The sequence below is a fragment of the Nothobranchius furzeri genome, chromosome 17 (genome assembly GCF_043380555.1).
Source record: "Nothobranchius furzeri strain GRZ-AD chromosome 17, NfurGRZ-RIMD1, whole genome shotgun sequence".
Taxonomy (NCBI): Eukaryota; Metazoa; Chordata; class Actinopteri; order Cyprinodontiformes; family Nothobranchiidae; genus Nothobranchius; species Nothobranchius furzeri.
The window spans coordinates 20,585,912-20,608,850 of record NC_091757.1 but is presented as its reverse complement, the minus strand read 5'-3'; the positions used below and the strand labels follow the sequence as shown (position 1 = coordinate 20,608,850).

Below are 22,939 nucleotides of genomic sequence, written 5' to 3'. Positions count from 1 at the left end.
CTTTTCCAGACACGCAACCACTGGCGCCTAATTTCTAAGTCCGGCAGAAAGGAGTACAACCCCACAGAGCCACCGCAGCCATACTACACTTCACCTTCTCACAGCATACTAACACGATATGGAGCACTAAACCTGAACTACTTTCCTAATTACACTAACAGCCAAACACTAACTAAACTACAATATCCAACAGCCAAGCTAACACTAAATAAGTATGTATAACACTAAAGGCTACGCTAAAGACTAGGGTATGCTAATGCTATATGCTAATGCTGAACTACGGCTGACCTCCTACACTCGCTTGCAAATCCAACTCCCAACTCGCCACAAGGCGTGGCCGAGACGCTCGTTGCTTTATAACTTTGACACAGAGCTGCTACGTAGTACTCTACTGGTTTACATAGTATCTTACTCTTTAGCCATTGGCTAAAATTTATTCAAAATGAGTCAAATTCTATGTTTTAAGCTGAAGGTGGCGCTATACTGTGGTATTTAGGCAGAATCTTTAATTTTTAAAGAAAATGCACCAAAATGCTAAAATAATGAATACACACATTTAAAACACTATTAGACACTCATTTATACAGTTCATCAGCAAAAAAAAGTTAATTTAGACGTTACTTGCTCTTTAAGTTCATCTGCAGATGTGGCAGATCTTTGGGTCTCTTGTAATAATATTACGTCTGCTTGCACTCTTTTTAAGTGATCAAAATTTTTTTAATCTCTTCTCTCTGGAGCCAGCTTCATTTACCTTCCATGAGACAAACCTTAGTGCACCCATAGATGTGTGTGTGAGTAGCTAGAATATGACGCCTTCATGTGTATGAGATAAAGTAAGTAATTAAACACATACATTAATCTGATAATAAATAATAGAGAGTTTATTCTAAGATCTAAGGGTATCATAATCATTATTATCATTTGCAAAATTTATAATAAATAATAGTAGCTATATTAAAAATAATGATCATATTTTAACAATATTAATATAAAGATAATAATGCTGATAATTATTTAGTATAAATAATAAGACAAGACCAACAGTGTTTTGATTGTGCAATGAAACGCCTTAGGCTACTTATCGTGTGTGACTGTGCATATGGATTGTGTGTGTGTGTGTGGGTGTGGGTGTACATGCGTGCGTGTGTGCACGCGCACGTTCTGTGCGTGTTGCTGCAGTGTAGGAAAAAAAAGCTAATCGTGCCATGCAGATGTAAAGATCCTGAAGCCGATAAAACAGGGAAATAAAGGAATTATAAAGGTTAAGAAAAGGAAAAAAGAAGAAAAAAGAAAGTGTTGCGGCTGTGAGGTGGTGAGGGAACAGGTGAACATTTCTAAACACGGATCTAGCAGCTATAAATGCTGACATGTTCAAGCCCAGTGAGTGCTGTTAATAATAATAAAGTTTTACCTGAAGTTTGTCTAATAAAGCCAGGCTGTTACTCCTCGTTCTTTGTAGATCTTACCGTCAACAAACAGTTTATCCACGGAGATCACAGCCCGCTTCCCATCCTGGATGAACTTCTTGTGCAGCAGGAAGAGAACTCAGCGGTGATCCAGAATTTCTTTAGGAAACTGATCGTTTACGCTGTAGTCTTTACCTTTAAGCTCTCCCGCGGCTTTTAACAAGATCTTTCTGCTTAAAGTGCTCAAATTTAGCCACGATGGGACGAGTTCTTCTGCTGTCTGTTCTCCTGGCTCCAAAGCAATGTACCCAATGAAAGGTGATGTTTTTAACCGTTTCCTCAGGTATCTTCATGTGGGTGTGGAGAAAGTTCTTGATGGTTTGTTCGCAATCCTCCGCTTCTCCTCCGGTCTGCTCTGGAAGGCCTGCGAACACCAGGTTATCTCTCATGCTGCGTGGTTGGAGATCCAGAACCGTCTCCTTTAGAACTTTGTTGTCCTGGGAGATCCGATCAAATCCTTCAGTCAAGGAGGAAACCGATTCCCGCAGAGACGCATTCTCAGCCATGAGTCGCTCCACCTGCTCCTGGCTAAACTCGAGAGATGTTCGGAGGTCCTGGAACTCCTTGTGAAGAAGCTCAAGCAGGTGGAGTCGTGCCTCAAATCCCAGCAGCCGTTTATCTATGGATTCTAGTAAATCTAGAACATCCTTACGGGGAGATGAAGCTTCGGGCGAGTCCTGGGGACGGCTCCTCTTGGTCCCAGGTGTTTCCATCTCAGCTGCTGATTTCTTTGGTCCCATGACAAAAAACTCAAAAACTTTGTCAATATATGTTTGCAAACTTTCTAAATTTTCTCCACTTACCTCCAGGTTGAGTGATTTATATTTACCAGATTTATTTATTTTTTTGCGTTGTCATTGAATAAATTAGGCGAAAATGCGTCTTAATTGTTTGTGGAAGTTGGTTAACGAGCTGCCATCTGCTTCAAACACTGCCGTGTGTCCGGTGATCGGCCGTCAATGCATGCTCAGTCCTCCCCTTGTGTTGTTTGTGAAGAAAAAACATCAGCATTGCAGAGCAAACAGTCATTGGTAGAGTCATGTTGCTGTTAGCCAATCAAAGGAGAGATGTCTAAATATTAGGAAATAAGCTCCTGTCGTCTGAATCTCAACTGGGACATGGTTCACTTGTAAGTCCTGAAAATTGTGTACTGGTGTATTTTCCCTCCAGCGTACGACTTTCAATACATTGAATCCTACTACAGATCACTCAATTTGCTGTTTGTTTCTGGCATTGGTGCCAAGAGGAAAAGTCTTTTTGTTTGGTTTTCTGTGTAATTTTCTTCTTTGTCTGTTTACAGTTTAATGTTCTAAAGCAGTCCAGAGAATCAGATGAGCGAAGCCTGTTGCAGCACCGCAGGCAGAGCCAAGAGCTGCGGGAGCTTCAGGAAAAGGTGAGATACAGGTTTCATTTTTTCTTAGACCTGGTCACATTACATTTATAGACCTATTTACATGAGTCGGTAATGCTTAATTTTAAATAAACTTGTGTGTAATTATTCTCTCTTAAACAGGGCTATTCAACTTCTGAACTGGAGGTCCACTATCCAGCATGTTCTGCTCTGCTTTAACACACCTGATTCAATGGTCAAAAAGTTCTACAGAAGCCTGTTAATCATCTGCTGCTTAAAACCAGGTGTGCTGGAGCAGAGAAACAACTAAAACATGCTTCATGGGGCCTCTCCAGGACCAGAGTTGGACACCCCTACTCTAAAGTTGTTTAAGATCAGAAGATCTGGTTTTCTTGTCTAAGGGTTGTCAGACGATCACAACTAATCTCAAATGAATCTAAGTTCATAAACATACCAGAACGTAGATTACCGGTCAAAAGTTTTAGAAATCCCCAAGTTTCCAGTTATTTGGTGCAGTTTAGGTCATTCAGGTCCAATGAATAGCTTGAAATGGTACAAAGTTAAGTGATGAACTAACAGAGGTTACAATAGGTAAGGTTACTAGTACTCAAAACTGAAAAATAATGTACTTTTCAGAATTATACAAAAGGCCTTTTTCAGGGAACACAGCTGTTCTGCAGCAGTGGAGCTTGATCAAGCCCTGAAAGCTGGTGCTACTAATTCCCACAGGTGTTCCAACTTTTCTGGATTACTTACAACCCCCTCTGTATGCATAAAAGCAGTGTTGGAACACACTGTGGTACCATACCCTCGTGAGCATCAGTTGAACAGTATGGTACTGCAGATTATAGTGTTGCTACAAAATGGTGAAAAAAGGCAATTAACAATGGAAGAGGACCATCATAACACTTAAAAATGTAGGTCTTTCCTACAGAGAAACTGCAAAGAAAGTCAAGGTCTCAGTGAGTACAGTTTCACCATCAAAAGGCACTCAGAAACTGGGGCAAACTCTGCCAGGAAGAGGTCTGGCAGACCCAAAGCCACAACTGCATCCGAGAGCAAGTTTTTGAGATTTAACGGCTTACGTGATAGGCGGCTCACTAAGGTTGGGCAATTTGTATAATTTTCCCCACTGCCAATCGTCAGTCCACAAAAAGACTATGGACGATTTATTCGTGCATGTGACGTCATGACGCACGGATTGCTTTGCGAACACAGAAGAAGCCTAAAACAGATATTTTTAAAACGAGCACAGCACAAATGTTTGCTGGAAGAGAAATTTATATTTTTCTTTTTGTTTAATTTTGTATTTGTAGTTTGGTAGAGTGACGTACAAACAGCCTGTATTAAACACGGTTAAAATGTTAAAAGAAGCCTTGTATTTGTTTCCCTGTGGTGCCCACTGTTGTGGTTTTTATTTAAGCAAATTGTTTCTTTCTGAACAAAAACTTCTGGGGTTCTTTCTTTTATAAGTGGGGATTGACTAAATCGCTGCTGCGTTTGGATGTACCCTGAGGACGCAGCGCGCTGCCTGAGGTCACGTGATCCATTTATCCCCATCGCTTTCATTTTTAAAATAATGAATAATCATTCGTTACATTTCCGTTCATTTTAAATTAATATTTAGTCCAACCAAGCTGATCAGCCCCAGTAACATGAACAATGCAATTAAACGATTTCACTTAAGTTAGGAACATTTCACCTGCTGTGGCTCGAACGCACATTCCTCCTGCGCCACGTAAACCTGAACTGGTCACCTGCAGCTTGTGTGTAATCAAATGTCTCTAGGGAGCTTGCTGAAGAGGTTATGACCGTCTAGACCTTTGGCTCAGACTGACTCATGGCTGTTTAAATAATGTTCTGGATGGATCCGTGCTCTGCTGACACACTCAAAGCAGGTGCCTGAATAACAACGAGCGCTACTTTAGTCAAAGTTTTAAATCAGGAAACATTCCTCCAAATGAAATAATCAGAAGTCTTCCAGACTCTGAAAGATAGAAGAGTTTCCACTTTCCACTCAACGCCACGTTGTAGTGCACGATGTCAAGTGCGTCACAGACGCTCTCCAAACCCCTCCTCAGCGCGCTGCTTGCGCGTGCACTGTCAGCAGCGAGAGGCGGAGGAGGTGAGAAAAGGCTCAGATGCGCTGATGGAGATCTTTTCTTGATTGTTACCTCTGCAATGTTCTCTGTGCGTGACATGTTACTCAATTACAAACAAATAAATAAATAATCAAATCGCCTCCTGTAAAAAAATAACAACCGTAACGGCTCAGGCCATCGCCGATGGTTGATTCATTCGTTCCATCACCCAACCCTGCGGCTCACAGGACAACAGCTTAAAGCACAGCTTAATAGTGGTCGTATTAAGCAAGTCTCAGTTTCAACTGTAAAGAGAAGACTTCGAGCTGCAGGTTGGGCAGCGCAAGTTACAGCAAGAAAACCACTACTAAGACGACAGAATAAGAGAAAGAGACTTGCCTGGGCCATGAAACACCGCCATTGGACTACTGAAGACTGGAAGAAGGTATTATGGACTGATGAATCCAAATTTGAAATCTTCGGTTCATCATGTACGCCGTTGAGTAGGTGAAAGGATGGTTCCAGAGTGTGTGGCACCAATTGTCAAACATGGAGGAGGAAGAGTGATGGTTTGGGGCTGTTTTACTGGATCCAGGGTCGGTGACTTGTACAGAGAGATAGGCACCCTGAACCAAAACGTCTATCACAGCATTCTCCAGCTCCATGTAGTTCCCTCTGGTATGTGCCTAGTTGGTCAGGGGTTCATTCTACAGCAAGATAATGACCTAAACAAAAGTCCAAGCTCTACCAGAACTACCTCGGGGAAAAAAGAAAAATATGGTAAGCTTGTAAACATGGAGTGGCCAGCACAGTCTCCAGACTCAAACCCCATCGAGCTGATTTGGGATGAACTGGACAGAAGAATGAAAGCAAAGCAACCTACAAGTGCCACACGTTATGGGAACTTCTGCAACAGAATGGTAGTGTATGTTTCAGGTTTCTAAAGCTCCTGTGAGCTATAAGAGCAAACAAAGAACAGAGAACACCCAAAGAAAACAGTCATAGAATGATCATAAAAAAGAACAGCAAAATTTTATGAATAAGGATAAAAGATCATTAAAATTACAAAACACAAAAGATTTCAAGTTTTAAACAAACTACATCCATCCATCCATTGTCTGAACCCGCTTGTCCATGTAGGGGGGCTGGTGCCTATCTCCAGCAATCAATGGGCAATCAGGCGGGGTACACCCTGGACAGAGTGTCAGTCCATCGTAGAAATCAAACTACAATAATATCGTAAAAAACTGAAAGATTAAAGTACAGATGAATTAAAAAAACAAAAGGGCTGAGGCGCTTCACCAAAACAATAAATTTAAATATTAAATAAGATTTTAAAAATATTTAAAAACATTTTTGTTACCCTCTGAAGGCAGGCGTTGCAGATTTGCAACGTTAAAACCTACCTACCTGGTTACTCCACATACGTATTTCATGAGCATTTTTTTTTACTCAGAAGTACCCCTGAAGGACTTGGTTGTTCGTCCTTTTATCAAAACATATTTTGAGACTGAGAGGGTTAATGACAAAAAAAAATGTGATTTAAAATGTAAGAAAAGGGAGAGAGAAAATAGGAAAGGGGGAAATCAGTGAATCCCGGGTAAAGTGGAATAAGTAGAAGGAGCAGAATAAGGAGAGAGTGGTGATGAAGGTCACGCAAAAGCCAGCTTCAACAGGTGAGATTTAAAGAAGTCCACTGATCTCAGGCTTAGGGGGAGAGAATTCCAGAGTCTGGGCGCCACAGCAGCAAATGATCTGTCACATTTAGCCTTTAGCCTGGTGTGCTGCACAGCCAGTAGGCTTTGGTCACTGGACCTCAGGGACCTGCTGGGAGTGTGGGGATTGAGAAGATCACCAATATATGATTGTGCTTGTCCATGTAAGGCCCTAAAGACCAGAACCAGGATCTTGAAACAAACCCTGAAGTTAACCGGCAGCCAATGAAGCTGGAGGAGAAGCGGGGTGATGTGGGTGTGTTTGGAGGACTTGGTCAGAAGCCAAGCACAGGCATTCTGAACCACCTGTAGACGGTTCAGGGAGGTTCTGCTCAGACACGTGAAAAGAGAGTTACAGTAGTCGCTAAGCGTGAGGAGATGAAGGTGTGGAGAACTGTCTCAAGTTCAGAGCGGGACAGAATGGGACTCAGCTTAGCAATGTTCCTGAGATGGAAGAAGGAAGAGAGAACAAGAGAACTGACATGAGAATCCAGGGTGAGAGCTGGGTCGAAGGTCACAGCAAGATTTCTGACAGAGTGTTTGGTGTGAGAAGCAAGCTGACCAAGAGAGTCTCTGACTTTGGGAACCAGCTTGTCTGGGGCACAGATGAGGATCTCAGTCTTATCTTCATTCAGCTGTAGAAAGTTCCCAGTCACCCAGGTTTTAATAGTCTAAGCAGGTGTGTAACAGCTGCAGCTTAGACATCTCATGGGGCTTAATGGAGATGTACAGTTGGATGTCATCTGCATAAAGATGGTAGGAGATTCGGTTAAATGAGCTCAGGATGTGCTACGGAGGAAGCAGATAGAGGAGGAAGAGTAGAGGCCTCAACACAGAGCCTTGTGGGACACCATGGGGGAGGAAGGTGGTAGAAGACCGAAATTTGGAGATAGAACACTCTGATAGATAGGAGGAGAACCATTCCAGAGCAGTTCCTGATTGGCCTACCCAGTCTCTCAGTCTTATCTAGTAGCATGTGATGATCAACAGTGTCAAAGGCTGCAGTCAGGTCCAGCAGAACCAGAGCAGAACAGTCCCCTGCATCACTGTGAGTCAGAAGGTCATTAGAGACCTCAAGAAGAGCTGTTTCAGTAGAATGAGCTCTACGAAAACCTGACTGGAAGCAATCATAGATGTTATGTTCATCAAGAGCAGCTGTGAGTTGTTTAGCCACAACCTTTTCCAAGATCTTGGAGATGAACGGAAGTTTAGAGATGGGCCAGAAGCTGCCATGGAGAGAAGGGTTAAGTAAGCAGGGACTTGACCAGAAACCAGAGAAGCATTAATTATAGAGAGCACGCTGGGACCGATGGACTGAAACACACTTTTAAACAAAGATGAGGGTAAGATGTGGAGGGGACATGCAGAGGTCTTCATAGAGTTAACTAGTTTGGTTAACTCAGGCAAAGAAACAGGAGCAAAGCTATCTAGGATGACAGATCGGGTTGGAGTCGAGAGAGGCAGAGATAAGGCTGAAGGAGAGGTGCTAGATCTAACCTTATTGACCTTGTACACAAAGAAAGACAGAAATTTTTCTCAGTCTGCAACAGAGTGGATGAAGGCTGTAGGAGAGGTTAAATCACACCTTGAGATTCCCTTTGTTCCTGGATGGAGAAATAGGCAAACCAGTCTCTGACTGCAGGTTCAAAGAATGTCAGAAACTTCTTTAGATGCAGCATTCATGAGTAAACAGTTCAGTGACATCAGAATAGGGGTGATGTGTGCTCTTCTGTTTGCTCCAGTTGGAGCCTCGCTGCAGAGTTCTGGACCAACTGAAGGTGGTCGAGGGCTTTTTTGTTCAAACATGAAAAGTATGTTAAAGTGATCTAGATGGAAGGAGATAAAGGCATGGATAACCATTTCGTGTTTTGACACCAACCTTTGCAGTTTGGAGATACTCCTCAAATGATGCTTTGCAACAAGAAGGTTCTGGGTTTGAATCCCAGCCTGGGATCTTTCTGCATGGAGTTTGCATGTCCCTGTGCATGTGAGGGTCCTCTCTGGGTAGTTCGGCTTCCTCCCACAGTCCAAAAACATGACTGTCAGGTTAATTAGTCTCTCTAAATTGTCCTTAAGTATAAGTGTTTGTGTTTGTGCCTGGTTGTTTGTCCTGTGTGTCTCTGTGTTGCCCTGTGATGAACTGGCACCCTGTCCAGGGTGTACCTCGCCTGTTTGCCCGGAGGCTGTTGGAGGAACGCACTAGCCCCCTCCAAGGCTGCATGGACAAGCAAGTACAGATAATACCGTATTTACCCGAATATAGGACGACCCCTATTATAAGACGACCCCCCTTTCCAAGAGATTAATTTTAAGAAAAAGGCAACATTCACTTTTTAAAGAAAATATTTAATATTTGAAAAATTTTGGTAAATACAGTAATACCGTAATTACAGACTACTTTAATATTTACCTATTAATGCAATCACAAAAATCAGTTATGAAGCTTTTGGGGTTCTTTCAGGAAATCAATCAAATGTTATTTATATAGCACTTAATCAAACAAATAAAATCCAACTCAAAGTGCTTTACACAAACGGTACTGAACAAAAAAAAATCCCCACTGTAGTCAAACTGTAAGAACTTCTCTTAACATGTCAAATCATGTTATTTCAAAAGTCTGCATGAGGCATTTACTCACAGATGTCCTCTGCTTCGCTCTGCTCAGAGTCACTGTCACTCTCACGCTGCGGTCCCGCCTCCTCCCACAGAATGTCATCCTCACTGCCATCCAATGCATTGGATATGCATGGGTGGCACCAGGCGGTAGCTAGGGGTTGCTAAACAACCCCAAGATTGTGCCAAGCAACTGCTCAGCAACCCCAAATCTTGAACGCACCCCCACCACCACCACCCCACACCTCGCGTGCGCACCGTGCCAACATGCGCTGGCCTGGAGAGTAGCATGACCAGCTCTGTCTCGCATTTAAGACAGTCTCCCGTTTCGTGTTGAAATATTCCATAAACTGCGAGGAGAAAGCCGGAGTTGGCATCAAACCAGGAGGCCGTACATGTCAACTTTTCACTCTCTGTCCGGAGGGGTGGGGTGGGGGGGTTGGTTCTTGTATTCATGATAATGTCCAGTTTTTCATCCAGAAGCAGTGATCTAATTATGGGGGAGCGCTCCAGGCAGCTGCGTACTGCGCACGGCACATTCTCAAAGTGGTGCAACCAAAAAACTATAATTAACACATGACCGTTCATGTCCGTTTATATCCTCTGGTACTGTCTTTTCTGTCACTGACGCAGCATCGAAACTTGCGCTCCGCTTTGCGGTCAGGAGATCCCTTTGATCTGCTCAAAAGTAACTTATAAGGTAAACAAGTAAGAATCCGAGCAGCAGTTTTTCTGGAGAGTTTAGAGAACATGCAGGAAGATGAGAGACAGACAGGGCAGGAAAATTGTTAAATAAAAACAAGAAAACAAAGAAAAATGTTTGAAAAGTAAAATGTAGGTAGATTTATCTCCACTAAACCTTTTTACCAGTATAAAACAATAAGTTATACACATGTCATATTTATACATCTGATACAATTCAGATCACCTTCAAAACTCTGTCACACACCCAGGGCCGTTTCAAGGCATTTTGGGGGCCAAGGCCAAACAGACCCCCCCCCCCCCCCCCCATCCCCCTATAACTGGGCTCCCCCACAAGCCTCTGTGCAATTCATACCCTGTCCAGGAGTATTAAGTATTGTTTGTAAAAACACCTCAGGCATTACGGACATGTACTAATATTGTCAGATGAAAAACAGAATTGTCGGACACGTTGTCTCATCTGCTTCTTTTCTAAACTCACAAAAATATGCCAGTCACAAAACCGATTGGAAGCCACTTTTTGTAAATTCTCTTAACGTTTCCATGGAGTCAGTGACAAACGTTCTTTTTCATTGATCCCATCGACTAATCTCACAGCTGAAACAACGCATTCTTAGTGATCTGAAGCTTTAACAAAGCTGTAGTAAAACACAAGGTATAGTCATTTCTTATTAATATAATGCTGTTGCACCACTGAAGCAGCAGAAAAATTAGATTTTGCAATAAATATGCAAAACATTTACATAAGAATTGTTTTCCGTTTCGTTGGCAGAATCTGATATTAATGTTAGCTACAAGCTAGGTGTTCTGATAGAACACCGGGAAAAATGGGCCCCAATGTGGTTTGTGTGCATTGTCATGTAACAGTGATAATGAAAGGCAGGATAAAAATGTTCACCTTTTTCTGTACTTCATTTTGTTGCCCTGGAATTTCATGTTGTAGCCCCCCCACCCCCCAGCCCCCTTCAATAAGCGCCGACAGGGGACAACAACCCCAAACACTGACCGAGCAACTGTACAGCAACTGCTGGTAAAATTTCCTGGAGCTGCCCATGTGGATATGCAGCACTTTTTAAAGCCGTTGATGATGCTCTCTGCTGTTACTGCATCCCATGCCTGGAGGAAACATTCACAAAGCCGATGTACAGTCGGTTTTTGAATTTTTCCAGACGGTGTGAGAGCGTGATCACCGAACAGGAGCCACTCTGTGTACCTCCTGCGCAGGTTGTCCTTGAAAGGCTTGTTAACCACCACGTCCAGCACCTGCAGCTGGCTTGTCATCCCGCCCGGTATGATGACCAGGTCGCCGTTCATCTTCCTCACCTGAGTTTTGACAGCATCAGTCAGGTGTCCACGGAACGCATCCATAATTAGCATGTTTCTCTTTTTTCTGAGCACGCCGCGTCGCGTTCCCCACACCACTTTCAGCCAACTGACCACAAGTTCGCTCTCCATCCAGCCTTTCTCCTGGGCTCTCACAATAATGCCAGCTGGCATTGGCTCTTTCGGCACAGTTTTGCGTTTTAAAATCACATACGGCGCCAACTTAGTCCCGTCTGCCAGGCACGCCAACATGACGGTGATCCGATTCTTCTCATTTCCAGTTGACTTCACAATAACAGACTTCTCACCTTTTTTGTGCACAGTCACAGATGTAGGCATGTCAAAAAACACCGGTGTTTGGTCGGCATTCCCGATCTGATCCAGTGTGTAGGAGTGTTTTTTCCTCAAGCCAATCACATAGCGCTGAAAAGACTGCAGCTTCTCTGCGAAGTCTGATGGCAGGTGCTGGGCAAGGCTGGTTCTGCGTCGCAGCGCGAGGCCGCTCCGGCGCATCATCCTTATGCACCAGCCGGTGCTGGGTTTAAACTCTGTGGTCGGTATGTTTAACTCCTTGGCAATGTTCAAGGCTTTGAGCTGGATGATTGCTCTGGTAATGGGCAGACCTTCGTTACATTTCTCAGTAACAAACTCACACACCCGCCTGTCAATTTCTTGGAAGCGGCCGCGTTGTGGACCACGAAAAGCTTTTCTCTTGCTGTTAGCATTTTTCAGACGGTCTTTCTGGATGCGCCATCTTCGGACGTTACACTCCGTAACGCCATGTTTTCTAGCTGCCTGGCAGTTGTTAGTTGCTTCTGCTGCGTTGACAACCATCATTTTGAAGTTTGCGTCGTAACTCTGCCGCAGCTGTTGGTTAACTTGCCTAGTTTTAGATCCGCTTAACTCCAGATTCCTCCCCGCCATTTTTCTTCTTTAGTTCAATGACCTCACCACGACCTCTGCTTAGTCGGCGATTAAAAGACGACCCCCCTTTTGCATAATTGTTAATAAAAAAAAACCTCGTCCTATATTCGGGTAATTACGGTAAGTATAGATAATAGATGGATGGATAAAAGCAGTTTCAGACCAGTGTTTTGGAGGGGCCTCAAGAGATATTAGCCATGTTTACATGCGCACAATTATTTGGATTGAACACCCAATCAGATAAAAAATTCTGCATGTAAACATGTCAATTCAATTCAATTCAAAAATACTTTATTAATCCCAGAGGGAAATTAGAGTTTCAGTACACAAAATTCGGAGATCAGACATATATAGACACATGACAATAATTGGTGACTGTGGTCATTCGCAGCCCGAGCCGAGCCCGAGAGGGTTTATATGAGGATAGAGTCAGGGGGAGGGAAAAAAAGGCATTTCAGTTACCCTCCACAGAGAGGGTAGTTTTGCTATGCAAAAAACACCTCAGACAGATATGCACACAGACTTCAGACATTACACAACATAAGTATCCACTAGGTGGGGAGGTAGGGTTGGGACGCTCCTCACGTCAGTGCCTGAAGCCGCATGGGGCAGCGCTCATCACCTCTGTTTGGACAGGGGAGGGAGATAATGGGTTAGAGTGCACAGTGACTCCTAGATACGGTTCCACGGCCTTCACCGGTCGCAGTCTTGCCCAGGCTGGGATAGGGAGAAAGAGTTTCCATAGCGACGGCAGCATTCCACATTTCTTCTGAGGGGGGAGGTATCACTTCAGCCTCACAGGCTCCAAGGGCACCAGATTCAGATAACTCAATATGTCAATCAGAATGTTCTGATTCAATTCGGCCCAATTGGAATGAAATTGTAATCCGATTGAGAGAGTTGGTTTTGTCCGATCATCATTCCGATTGACGTGCATGTACACAGCCATTCGGATTGTTTGAGTAAAATGATGCCCACTGCGCATGGGTGCAACAGCTAGCAAGCCTCCCTGTAGTCTTTTGGACTGCCTGACTTAAAAAATTACAGCCTAATTAACGAGCGCCGGCTTTTAAATATGATGCCACCTCCCCCCATTTCTGTAATGTCTAATCCAGAACTTGCATTTTGTGGAAGTAAAATAGATATTTGATTTTTGCACAAATCATTAGACAAACGTGTTCAAGTCTGTACTGGAAATACGCAGATTCATTTTGGGTTTGCAGCACGGATCCCCGTTTTTGTGAATGCTGCAGCTGTTTCTGCAGCAGGTGGATGGAAACATGCTCGTAAAGAAGACAGGGTAACATCAGTTAGACTTGGTTTGAGTTTAAGGAGGCTGATGTTGAGTAGAAAAACATCCTCAGTTAAATATTCTGGCTGACTATCTGTGTACAGGTCCTTCTAAGACTCAAGGGTCTTAATTTGTTGATTCAGATGCTTAGGTTAATAGCTTGTTTAGAGAACCTTTTCATGATATGCAAATTTTTTGAGATAGGAATTTTGGGTTTTCATGAGCTGTACGCCAAAATCATCAATATTAGAAACAATAAAAGGCTTGAACTACTTCAGTTGTGTGTAATGAATCTAATATATATATGAAAGTCTGATGTTTTTCAGTACATTACAGAAAATAATGAAATGTATCACAATATGCTAATTTTTTGAGAAGGACCTGTAAAAGCACATTAAAGCAGAGGAGATGAGATGCGGGTTTATTCACACATGATGAACACAGTCTTCCAAAGTTTCTGAATGTCTCCTGTTATTTAGGTTTAACCATTTTTCTCAACAGTTACAGCTGATTTTCACATTTTATTAATAATAAACCACAACAGAGCTCAGTAATAACACAAGTCTGAACCCCCCACCCCCGCTCAGCACTGCGCATAGTGCAGTCAGACCTGCGAACCAGCTGATCAAGAGGCGGAGACAAGGATATCCCTCCCTTTTTTTAATATTGTCAACAATAAAATGCGGCAAAGCATATATCTGCAGTTATTCACTGAAGAAAACGTAACTTTTATGAGCAAAATAAAAACATTAAATTGATTAAATGAATCAGGAAAGCAGGAATAATTGTTTTTTCTGTTTTTACATTTTTAATTTCGTTTCATGACGTTTGTTTACAATTATTTTTTTCCGGGAAAGACAACTCTGCGCATGCTCAGCCTATTTAAATCTGATTGAATACTTGGTGCATATAAACACACGGCATGATCACATCATTTCAATTAGTGTCCATGTAAACCGAGATTCGGGATTTCAGATCAACCAAGATTTGAATTGGATTGGGGAAATTTGGCGCATGTAAATGTGGCTATTGATTGGTCAACAACAACATCCAAATTTCTCAAGTTTGAGTTGACATTGGTTAAATGACCAAGATCTTGAGTGATCAGAGGAACCATGCTTTCATAGGCAATGATCAGACATTCAATCTTTTCAGAGTTTAACTTAAGGACAATATCTTTTAGCCAGCTGGTGATAGCTGATAGACACTTTAGTAGTTCAGACAGTTTATAGAACTCATAATCCTTAAAGGAGCAGTACAGCTGAATTTCATCTGCATATAGGTGATAGGAGACGTTAAGAAAATAATCAATTATCTGTCCAAGGGGGGTGTATAAAGAGTAGAAACAAGAGTGGACCCGAAACAGAGCCTTGGGGTACCCCAGATTTGTTAGTGCCCTCCCCCCTCGCTTTGTTGGTCATGTTTTGCTGAGCTCTTTAGTGGATCTTTGATGTTGGCTACTGGGTCAGTAAATTTTAAAGGCACACTTGGCAGTTTTGGCTTGCTTTTAGCACCCCTTCGAGTCTGATATTAATTTACTGTTGTAAAACCAAAGGTTGAACTCTCCTCCTCCTGTGCGTTTTTGTTTTTAACACCTTAATCTAACTGCTGAAACATTTCCTCCATTAGTTTCTTCACGAGTGATTCATCACTAAATCAAACAAATCTGCTGTGTTCACGACCTACAACATGCAGGAGATGTTCTGGAAACACTCCAGCACTAGCATGTTACTATTGACTAACAGGGACCTGTCCGGATGCTTTGAAGTTGCAAGTGCAGTGTTTGGGCCACAGGGGGTGGTGGGGTCTGATTGACTTTTCATTAACATTTTAAAGGTTAATTTTAGCACATACTGGCTTAAGAAAATAATTTTTATGTATAAAAAAGTAGCATAGTGTCCCTTTACAAACCTCTTTTAGATGTTGAGTTTTAAGCTTTTGTGTGTTGCCCCTGGTCCTCATCCCATCTCTCATCAGAAGTACCCCTAGATCCTATTCTTGGACTACTCTTCGGTCCATTCACAGGACTTTCCCTGCTTTGATGTACTCAAGGTCTGAGTGGTCAGAGCAGAACAGGCACCTTGTAAATACAGTGTAACTTGTGACTTTGATGAGTAAAGTTAAAACAAACACATTGAACAATGTGTGTGTTTCTGACTGCTGGGGTGTGTCCTCCATCAGTACTCAGGCTTGGAGCGTCATGGTACTGCTGTGAGAGAGAAGTTGGAAGGACGAGTGACTGAGCTACAGAAGAAAGTGGAGGAGCTCAAGAACTCTGGAGACACAGCATCAGAAGTGAGCATGTCTTCTAGTCTTAACATGTATCCATGTCTCATTAGAGACGGGGTCCTTCCAGCCTCTAACTCAATTTTTACCTCCTGATATTTTTGTTACCTCCTAATCTGATAGACATCATAACAAAGGACCGCCAGACCCACAGGAAGATCTTTAATGACTCCTAATGTTGTTTAAGTATTTATTGTGTGAATATGTGATCAGTTTTGTGTTGTTGCAGGTGAAGCGTGTAATGAATGGAGTGTTTCACTCTCTGAGAGTGGAGTTTGACCTCCATGAGTCCTACAGTGGTCAGGCTGTGCTGGAGGTCATCGTCACTACTATTAAAGTAAGTCCTTTGGTGCGCAGACTTGTTTTCTGTGACAGTCTGGTATGTTAGCATGGACATTAGCCTCATGCTTTAGTGACCGTCTAGAAGAGCTTCAAGTTACATTAGTCAAGAAGAATTCAGCGGGCTAAACTTAACTCCTGTCTAAACTAGACTCAGCCAATAACTGGTCAGGATCAGTTCATCTGACCCCGGCTTTCCACGGGAGCCGTCAGCAGCACGTTACTGCAGCAGCACGTCATAGCTGCTGATAGGAACCGCTGTGGTCAACAGAACCTTTTCCACCGGAGCCGTCAGCAGCGCGAGTCGGCCGCGTCTCAGGAGCAGCATGTCATGGCCTTTACGCGCCGGTTCTATTTTCTACGCGCGACGCCTCTGAAACGGGTCAAGTTCGACATTTTTGGGGAAGGAAAGACAGGAAATCGGACGCGGAAATGGAGAGAAGCTACCGAGATTTTCAGAATAAAGAGCGTACTGCTTTCCGGTTGCTTTACTTTTAAAAAAGGTTACTAACTGTGCGTCCCCATGAGAAGTTATCACCTAGCTAGCGGTCTCCTTTGTTTTTCAGGTCCGTATTGGCGATTATAAAACGGACAGAACATAAAACAAACCATGTTGTAGTTTTCTCCTGCTTGTTGTTGTGTTTACTGACGAAGTCACTTGTGTGACTTCGTGCTCGGTCGGTGACAGCTGCTCCCCTGCTGCTTCGCGTCTCGTGGGAAGGGCCAAGCAGCAGCTTACGCGAGCAAGACGTGCTGCTGCAGTAACGTGCTGCTTACGGCTCCCGTGGAAACCCGGGGTGACACTTATGATGTTTTCCATCTGCCTGGGTCACATGGGTCACACAACCACACATGTAGCACTTTTCATGCTACACCTCATTCAAAGGGGATTACGAAGTTTTGATCTGAAGCCCTTTCCAAAGGTGTCTCACACTCTGTCTGACCCTTGAACCTAAATTTGAAAGGGTTCTAGCTAGGTTCCTGATGGGTCTTTCGGGAAGTACAGATCCTGGGAAATCGAACCAGGTTTGGTTTGGGAACCTCAGGGACTCATTTGTGCTTTTGCAGATCTATGCATTTCTGCTGGTGTCTAATAATCTCGACCTTCAGGGTGAAGCTGTGAAGCAAGAGTGTCATGAAGTCCTGGTTCTCGGGTAGAGCATTTTTCCAGGATTGGAGAAGGTCTCTTCCTGGGTCTAGGTTCATCTGTCTCTTCTGGCACTCGCAGAGTACAGACGCTTCCCTTTTTGCTCCCTTATCTTTTTTCCCAAGGCTCTTTGTCCTGTCTGCCCACAGAGCGCTTCTCTGCACTTCTCCTGAAAAACCCTATTTTTTAGAAATGGATTTAATTAATTGGTCATTCAACGCGATTGATATGATTTTTTCAACGATGAGAACGGAGCAGGGGGCTCCCACTTGCCCGCAAGGGACACACCCGGCGGGGTATATGCTCGATTCCTGGAAAGAATGGAGGATCGTATGCCTCTCCCAGCTGTCCATTGAGGACGTCGAAGATGTGTGGATGTTTGACCTGATGATCACTGGATTTCTTCTGATTGGAGTGGGAGGATATCTGGTTTTCTGGAGCGATTGGAGGGCGACCCACACCCACGGAAAGCACCGTCCGTGTGGAGACCTTACAGACTGGGACGTTACTCGAGGTGAATCATAAGCTGGACAGCGTTCTAGCTGTGTTACCGGTATTAGTGTGCAAAATGGATGTCATCTCGGAGAGGGTCACCGGACAGTGTGGAGATGTTTAAAATCTGAATTGGCTTCACTGGAGGACTTGAATGATCAGTTACAGACTTGAAGGCAGAGAGGAAAATTATCTCTGCCTGACCCAAACAAAGTCTTGTTATCCGAATCTGACGCCATGGCAGCCTTGTGAAGGCCAACAACAAACCCCCACAAAGGAATGCAGACAAATGCTTTGAAAACCCGACCTACACCCCCCCCCCCGCCTTCGTATTGGTGGACTTCAGCCAGGCGAGGTCATCAACCTGCAGGAGTCCATGTGCTCTGAGCTCCTCCCAAGATCTCCCTCCCACCTGTGGCTACAGTGGCTGAGCGCCATACATGGCTGCTCTCGCTGGGGAAACAGGATCCCAGCCCCCCCCCCCCCCACCCGCAGCCTTCCTCTCGGCGTCTCATGTTGTGAACTGTTGATGTTCGTGCTTATATGTTTGAGGCGGTTTTTTTTTGCATAGTAAAGCTACGCCCTGCCGGTAGTAACTCTGGTATGCCTTTTTTTCCCTCCTCCAATTTATCCTCATGTAATCCCCCTTTCATCTAATTGAAATGAGCGCCGTTATGGCTGCTCTCGTGGTCTGCCTGTATCTGTTCTGTCTACATGTGTGTGTGTAACCTTGGTCAGGCTGTGCTGCGGAGTCAATTTCCTATGCTCTGGGTTGCTGGAGCGCTGGCAATAAAGCCTTTTCTGATTCTGATTCTTATTCCCGAATGACGGTATGAGGTAGGAGATATGGAGTGACATATCAGGACTTCATCATAACAGGTCCAGCCTGTTATGGCCCTGAGCTGAAAGGCAAAGATCTGTCTATGTTGGTAAATGGTAAATGGGCTGTATTTGATATTATGCCTTCTAGCGTCCTGGAACACACCCCAAGGCACTTTACAACACAATCAGTCATTCACCCATTTACACACACATTCACACCCTGGTGGGGATGAGCTACATTGTAGCCACAGCTGCCCTGGGGCACACTGACAGAGGAGAGGCTGCCGAGCACTGACGCCACTGGTCCCTCCGACCACCACCAGCAGGCAACGTGGGTTAAGTGTCTTGCCCAAGGACACAACGACAGCAATAGACTAAGCGGGGCTTGAATCTGCAAACTTCCAATCACGTGGAAAGCACTTAGCTCCTGTGCCATCGTCGGCCTGGTTCCGATTTTGTCTATGGTTCCAACCCTCACCAATAGAGAGCCTAAACCATGCTCACGGCCAAAGAAAACGAATGGGAGTCTATGAAGTGATGCATTATTTTCTGATCCCGTTTGTTATGTGAGATGGATTTGACATTTGATGTTCATGAATTAAAAACACATTCTGATGACAACAAAGGAACTCATGTTTGACTGGCAGCGAATGTTACTTTAGGTTTTGTGTGAAAAGGTGTAGAGGCTGTGAGTTTAGCGAGTTTCACATCCTTCTTCCAGGATGAAAGCAGTTCGACAAGGCTTAACTTTGGGCCTTTTTTTTTGAGAAAGCTTTTTGAAAATGACATTTATTTGATTACCTTTAGACTCGTTTTAAAGGGAACTCTTGTGGGATTTGTTGAGATGTGTAAATATTAGTATATGTGTCACTGATTAAGTGTAAATAGACATGAAACATTTTTTTGCCGCCAGAAAATTTTTGAGCTCAGGATGAAAACCTCTTAGGAAAGCGGCAGCAGTAGCTTCAAACATCAATGAATTAATAGTCCTACATATTGACGTAAGCTGTACAAAGGTAGAGTTTGATAAAGTGAATAACTATTTTACAGAGCTTTATGTACAGACACCACAGAGTGGGTTCAATCTGTGCCATTTGAACCGGAAACCGTAACAATCCTTCCACGGAATAGTTTTTGTTGTCCAACCCATTTGCCATCAGAATAGCAGATGAAAACATGAATTAGCAACAACAGCAGTGTGGCAGCCAGTTTAACTGGTTCAGAGCCAATCAGAATTCAGCTCTCATGAAGGACGACTCACACAGGAGGATTTTTATCTTTCCAGAATGTAACTCTGCAGTTGCTCACTGGCACCGGTCATTCCTCAACAAGACCAGTAACCAAGGAGGAGAAAGAGGTAGAAGAAAAGGAAGAAATGGAGAAATCTGATCACACACACATCAATGGAGAGAGAGACATTGAAGAGGAGGAGCATGTGGCCAACTCTGATCACCATCCAGTCAACGAGGTCCAGATGGTCGAAGAATTAAAGGCAGAAGAGGAGACTGAGTCAGAGCCACCGATTGAGGTCAGAACTACAGAGGCTGAGGATGTCCACCCAGATTCCAGTTCTGATCTCCCGTCCCAGGAGACAGCAGGTGTGCAGAGCATGGAGGAGCAGGACCAACCTGTTGTTTCTGAGACCCCCGTAGAAGAGGATTTAATGGAGTCTGCGGATACTGAAGATAGACCTGAGGAGGGTTTGCAGGTCCGGGACAGTCAGCAGGAACCTGCTGCAGTGAGCAGCGAGGTAGACGTCAGGAGTTTGGAAGACTCGGAGAACGTTGGAGAAACAACTGCTGCTTTCCAGAAGGCCTTTGGACCTCCCGTCAACCCACCTCCTCCACCAACGGCTTCTCAGAACGGCTCTGAACAGAACCCAGGGTGAGTACGCAAAAATGTCATTCGTGTTCGTGTGGACGTGTCTCTGTGGACTAACATCTGATCTTAACTGATTCTTGTCCTTCTTTTTCCTTAACCTCTGTTTTAACCCCGTTCTTCGTCCTACTCTGCAGTTCTCCTGGTTTGACTGGGAGAACTGATGAGGACAATGGAGAAGAGCCATTTTTCCAGATCCCAGCTCCTGCTAACCCCGTCGCTGCTCCCAATGAGGAGGAAGAGGAGGATGACCTGGTGAGAAAGACCCTGACTCAAATCCTGTCTTTGTCTCTAATTCTGCTCAGTTTTAATCTTCCTGATTGGCATTTGACATGTCCTTGTCCCCCGTTTGTGTCCAGAGCTTGAAGGGACGTCCCCCTCCTGCGCCTCTGTTTGGTGATGATGATGATGATGATGATGATGACAATGATTTGAACTGGCTGAGCTAACATCCCAGTGCAGATGGTTTCACCAGCTGTTTCTGCATGGTGGAGTCCAGAGGAGGACATGTCCCTGTGGGTGGACAGGACAGATTTCTCACAGCTTCAGTAACTCTGGGCTCCTGCAGGAGGGCTGGGTTGGTGCGGTCGGGCCTGATGTTCTGGTTTTAAAAATGGTTTTTAGATGAAGAAATTTTACATTTTTGTCACCTAAAAGAATCTGAAAGTAAAAATTATGAGGACATGAAGCTTTGTGTTGAACTTGAGTTATTGTCACGTTTTCCTTTAGCGGTTTCATAATGGACTTTTCAGGACTGGAACCTACTCTAGCTGTCTTAACTGTAACTAATAAATGATTTTTAAAACACAAAATACTTTCATCAACCAGAGGATGTGGTGTTATTTCTGATGTTTTTAAAGGTCTGTGACAGCGGTATTCAATAAAGGCCTGTGGGGCATGTCCAGCCCATGGGGCCCTTCTTTGTGTCCCCCAAACCGCCAGAGTAGACCGAGTTCGTACGGTCATGAAAAACCTGGAAAAGTTATGGAAATTGAATATGCAATTTCTAGGTCCTTGAAAAGTTCCTGAAAAATGATATCCTCTGTAAAGTTTTGGAAAAGTCATTGAAATATTGTTCGGATAATATTTTGGATGTGTAAAATATTAAAAATACAATGGCATACTATGATTAAAATTTACATTGCCACAGAAGTGCAACGTGACGGCCTCTTTCTGCTACTGTCCAGCTCCGTGTGCACCGCCACGTTCGATTTCTGTTTACTAAATGCGTGCACCGCATTGCGCTAAAACGATCACGTGTGAGCGGAGTTGCCAACGTATCATTACTCTCAAAACAAACTAGTCCCAAATTAAAACATCGATCGTAATAAAATGGCTTTACCAAAAGAAGGAAAAGTTTACTTTTGAAAAACATATGAATATACTTTTATGAAGCAAATGGCCACAAGAGCTCGGAAGGAACGAAAATGGGGGGTGGACTACTGGCGGTAGTGAGTAGGGCCCCTTGGGGGTCTTGGCGGCGGCCATGGGTCACTGCCTGGCAGCTGCATTGCCCCTGGGCGGGTCTGGGTGGGGGCCTGGGGCTCGGGGTTTGGGGGTGGCCGGCCCCGTGTGGGGATCTGGGCGGGGCCTTGGGGGTCGGGTCCTGACATGTATGCTGCCGGGAAGAAGGCAGGAACACGCAGCAGTGCCTGGCCCGGGTTCAGGGGACTCGGGTAGGCCTTGGCTCCTCTGCCGTTCCATCACAGGGGAGGTGGAGGTCCAGGAGGGGGAGGACCCAACCTTACCTGGATGTCCCATGTCATATATTCTGGAAGTTGTGCAAATGCAGGGATGGGAATAGATATTCTGCTGGGGTGGGGCTGGGTTGGTGCCCTCGGACTCCGTAGGACTCTGTAATGCTGCTGCTTTGGGCCTTGGCAGGATGGGCTGGAGTCTCCATGCCCCTTGGTGGCAGTTTGACAACAGAGGTGCCTATTGGGGCCAGTAGGGGAGCTGGCTCCCTGGAGGGCTAAGCCCAACCAGCCATTCCTCCCCATCCCCGCATATTTCTCTCCTCCTGCTCCCTCACATCATCACACAAACATACACATAGGACCTTGGGGGGTGGGCAAGTCAGGGAGTGCGGGTATGAACCCCATTTCCGCATTCCTGTGGCAACCTGCCCCCCAATTCTATTTGCACCTTAAACACTTCCAACAATGACATTCCACGCAAACACACACTTAGGGCCTTGGGAGTGAGCACATTCAACGGCATTTGGCAGGGGGATATCTCAGCCTCCTCCTGTGTGCCGGTGCCCACTTCCAATTTTAAACCGCACTTAGACACTGATGGCTGAAGGTGTGAATGGGGTGGTACGGTGGCATCAGCTGGCATAGGCCGGATGATGCCCGCACTGCCCACTCACCACAGCCATGGAATACACCTCATGATCACACAACACTATATTGGAGCAGGCGGGGGAGACTAGAGGTCTTAGCCACCTCTGTTGTTGCTTGGCTTCCTGGGGCTGGAGGCTAGGAGGGAGATCTGGCCGTCTGGTTGG

General features: G+C 44.5%; 1 protein-coding gene across 7 annotated transcripts in view; it reads left to right on the top strand.

The window, feature by feature from the left end:
* Positions 1-21,242, top strand: part of fkbp15b (FKBP prolyl isomerase family member 15b) — a 58,541-nt gene extending 37,299 nt beyond the window's left edge. For all 7 annotated transcript variants that reach the window (XM_054736744.2, XM_054736743.2, XM_015974445.3 and 4 more), the window contains 6 exons: positions 2,767-2,859; positions 15,648-15,761; positions 15,982-16,089; positions 19,838-20,436; positions 20,568-20,685; positions 20,790-21,242. In XM_054736744.2, coding sequence (XP_054592719.2) covers positions 2,767-2,859; positions 15,648-15,761; positions 15,982-16,089; positions 19,838-20,436; positions 20,568-20,685; positions 20,790-20,879 — 1,122 coding nt within the window. In that variant the 3' untranslated portion in view covers positions 20,880-21,242. The remainder of the gene's footprint in view (positions 1-2,766; positions 2,860-15,647; positions 15,762-15,981; positions 16,090-19,837; positions 20,437-20,567; positions 20,686-20,789) is intronic.
* Positions 21,243-22,939: the final 1,697 nt, after the last annotated feature.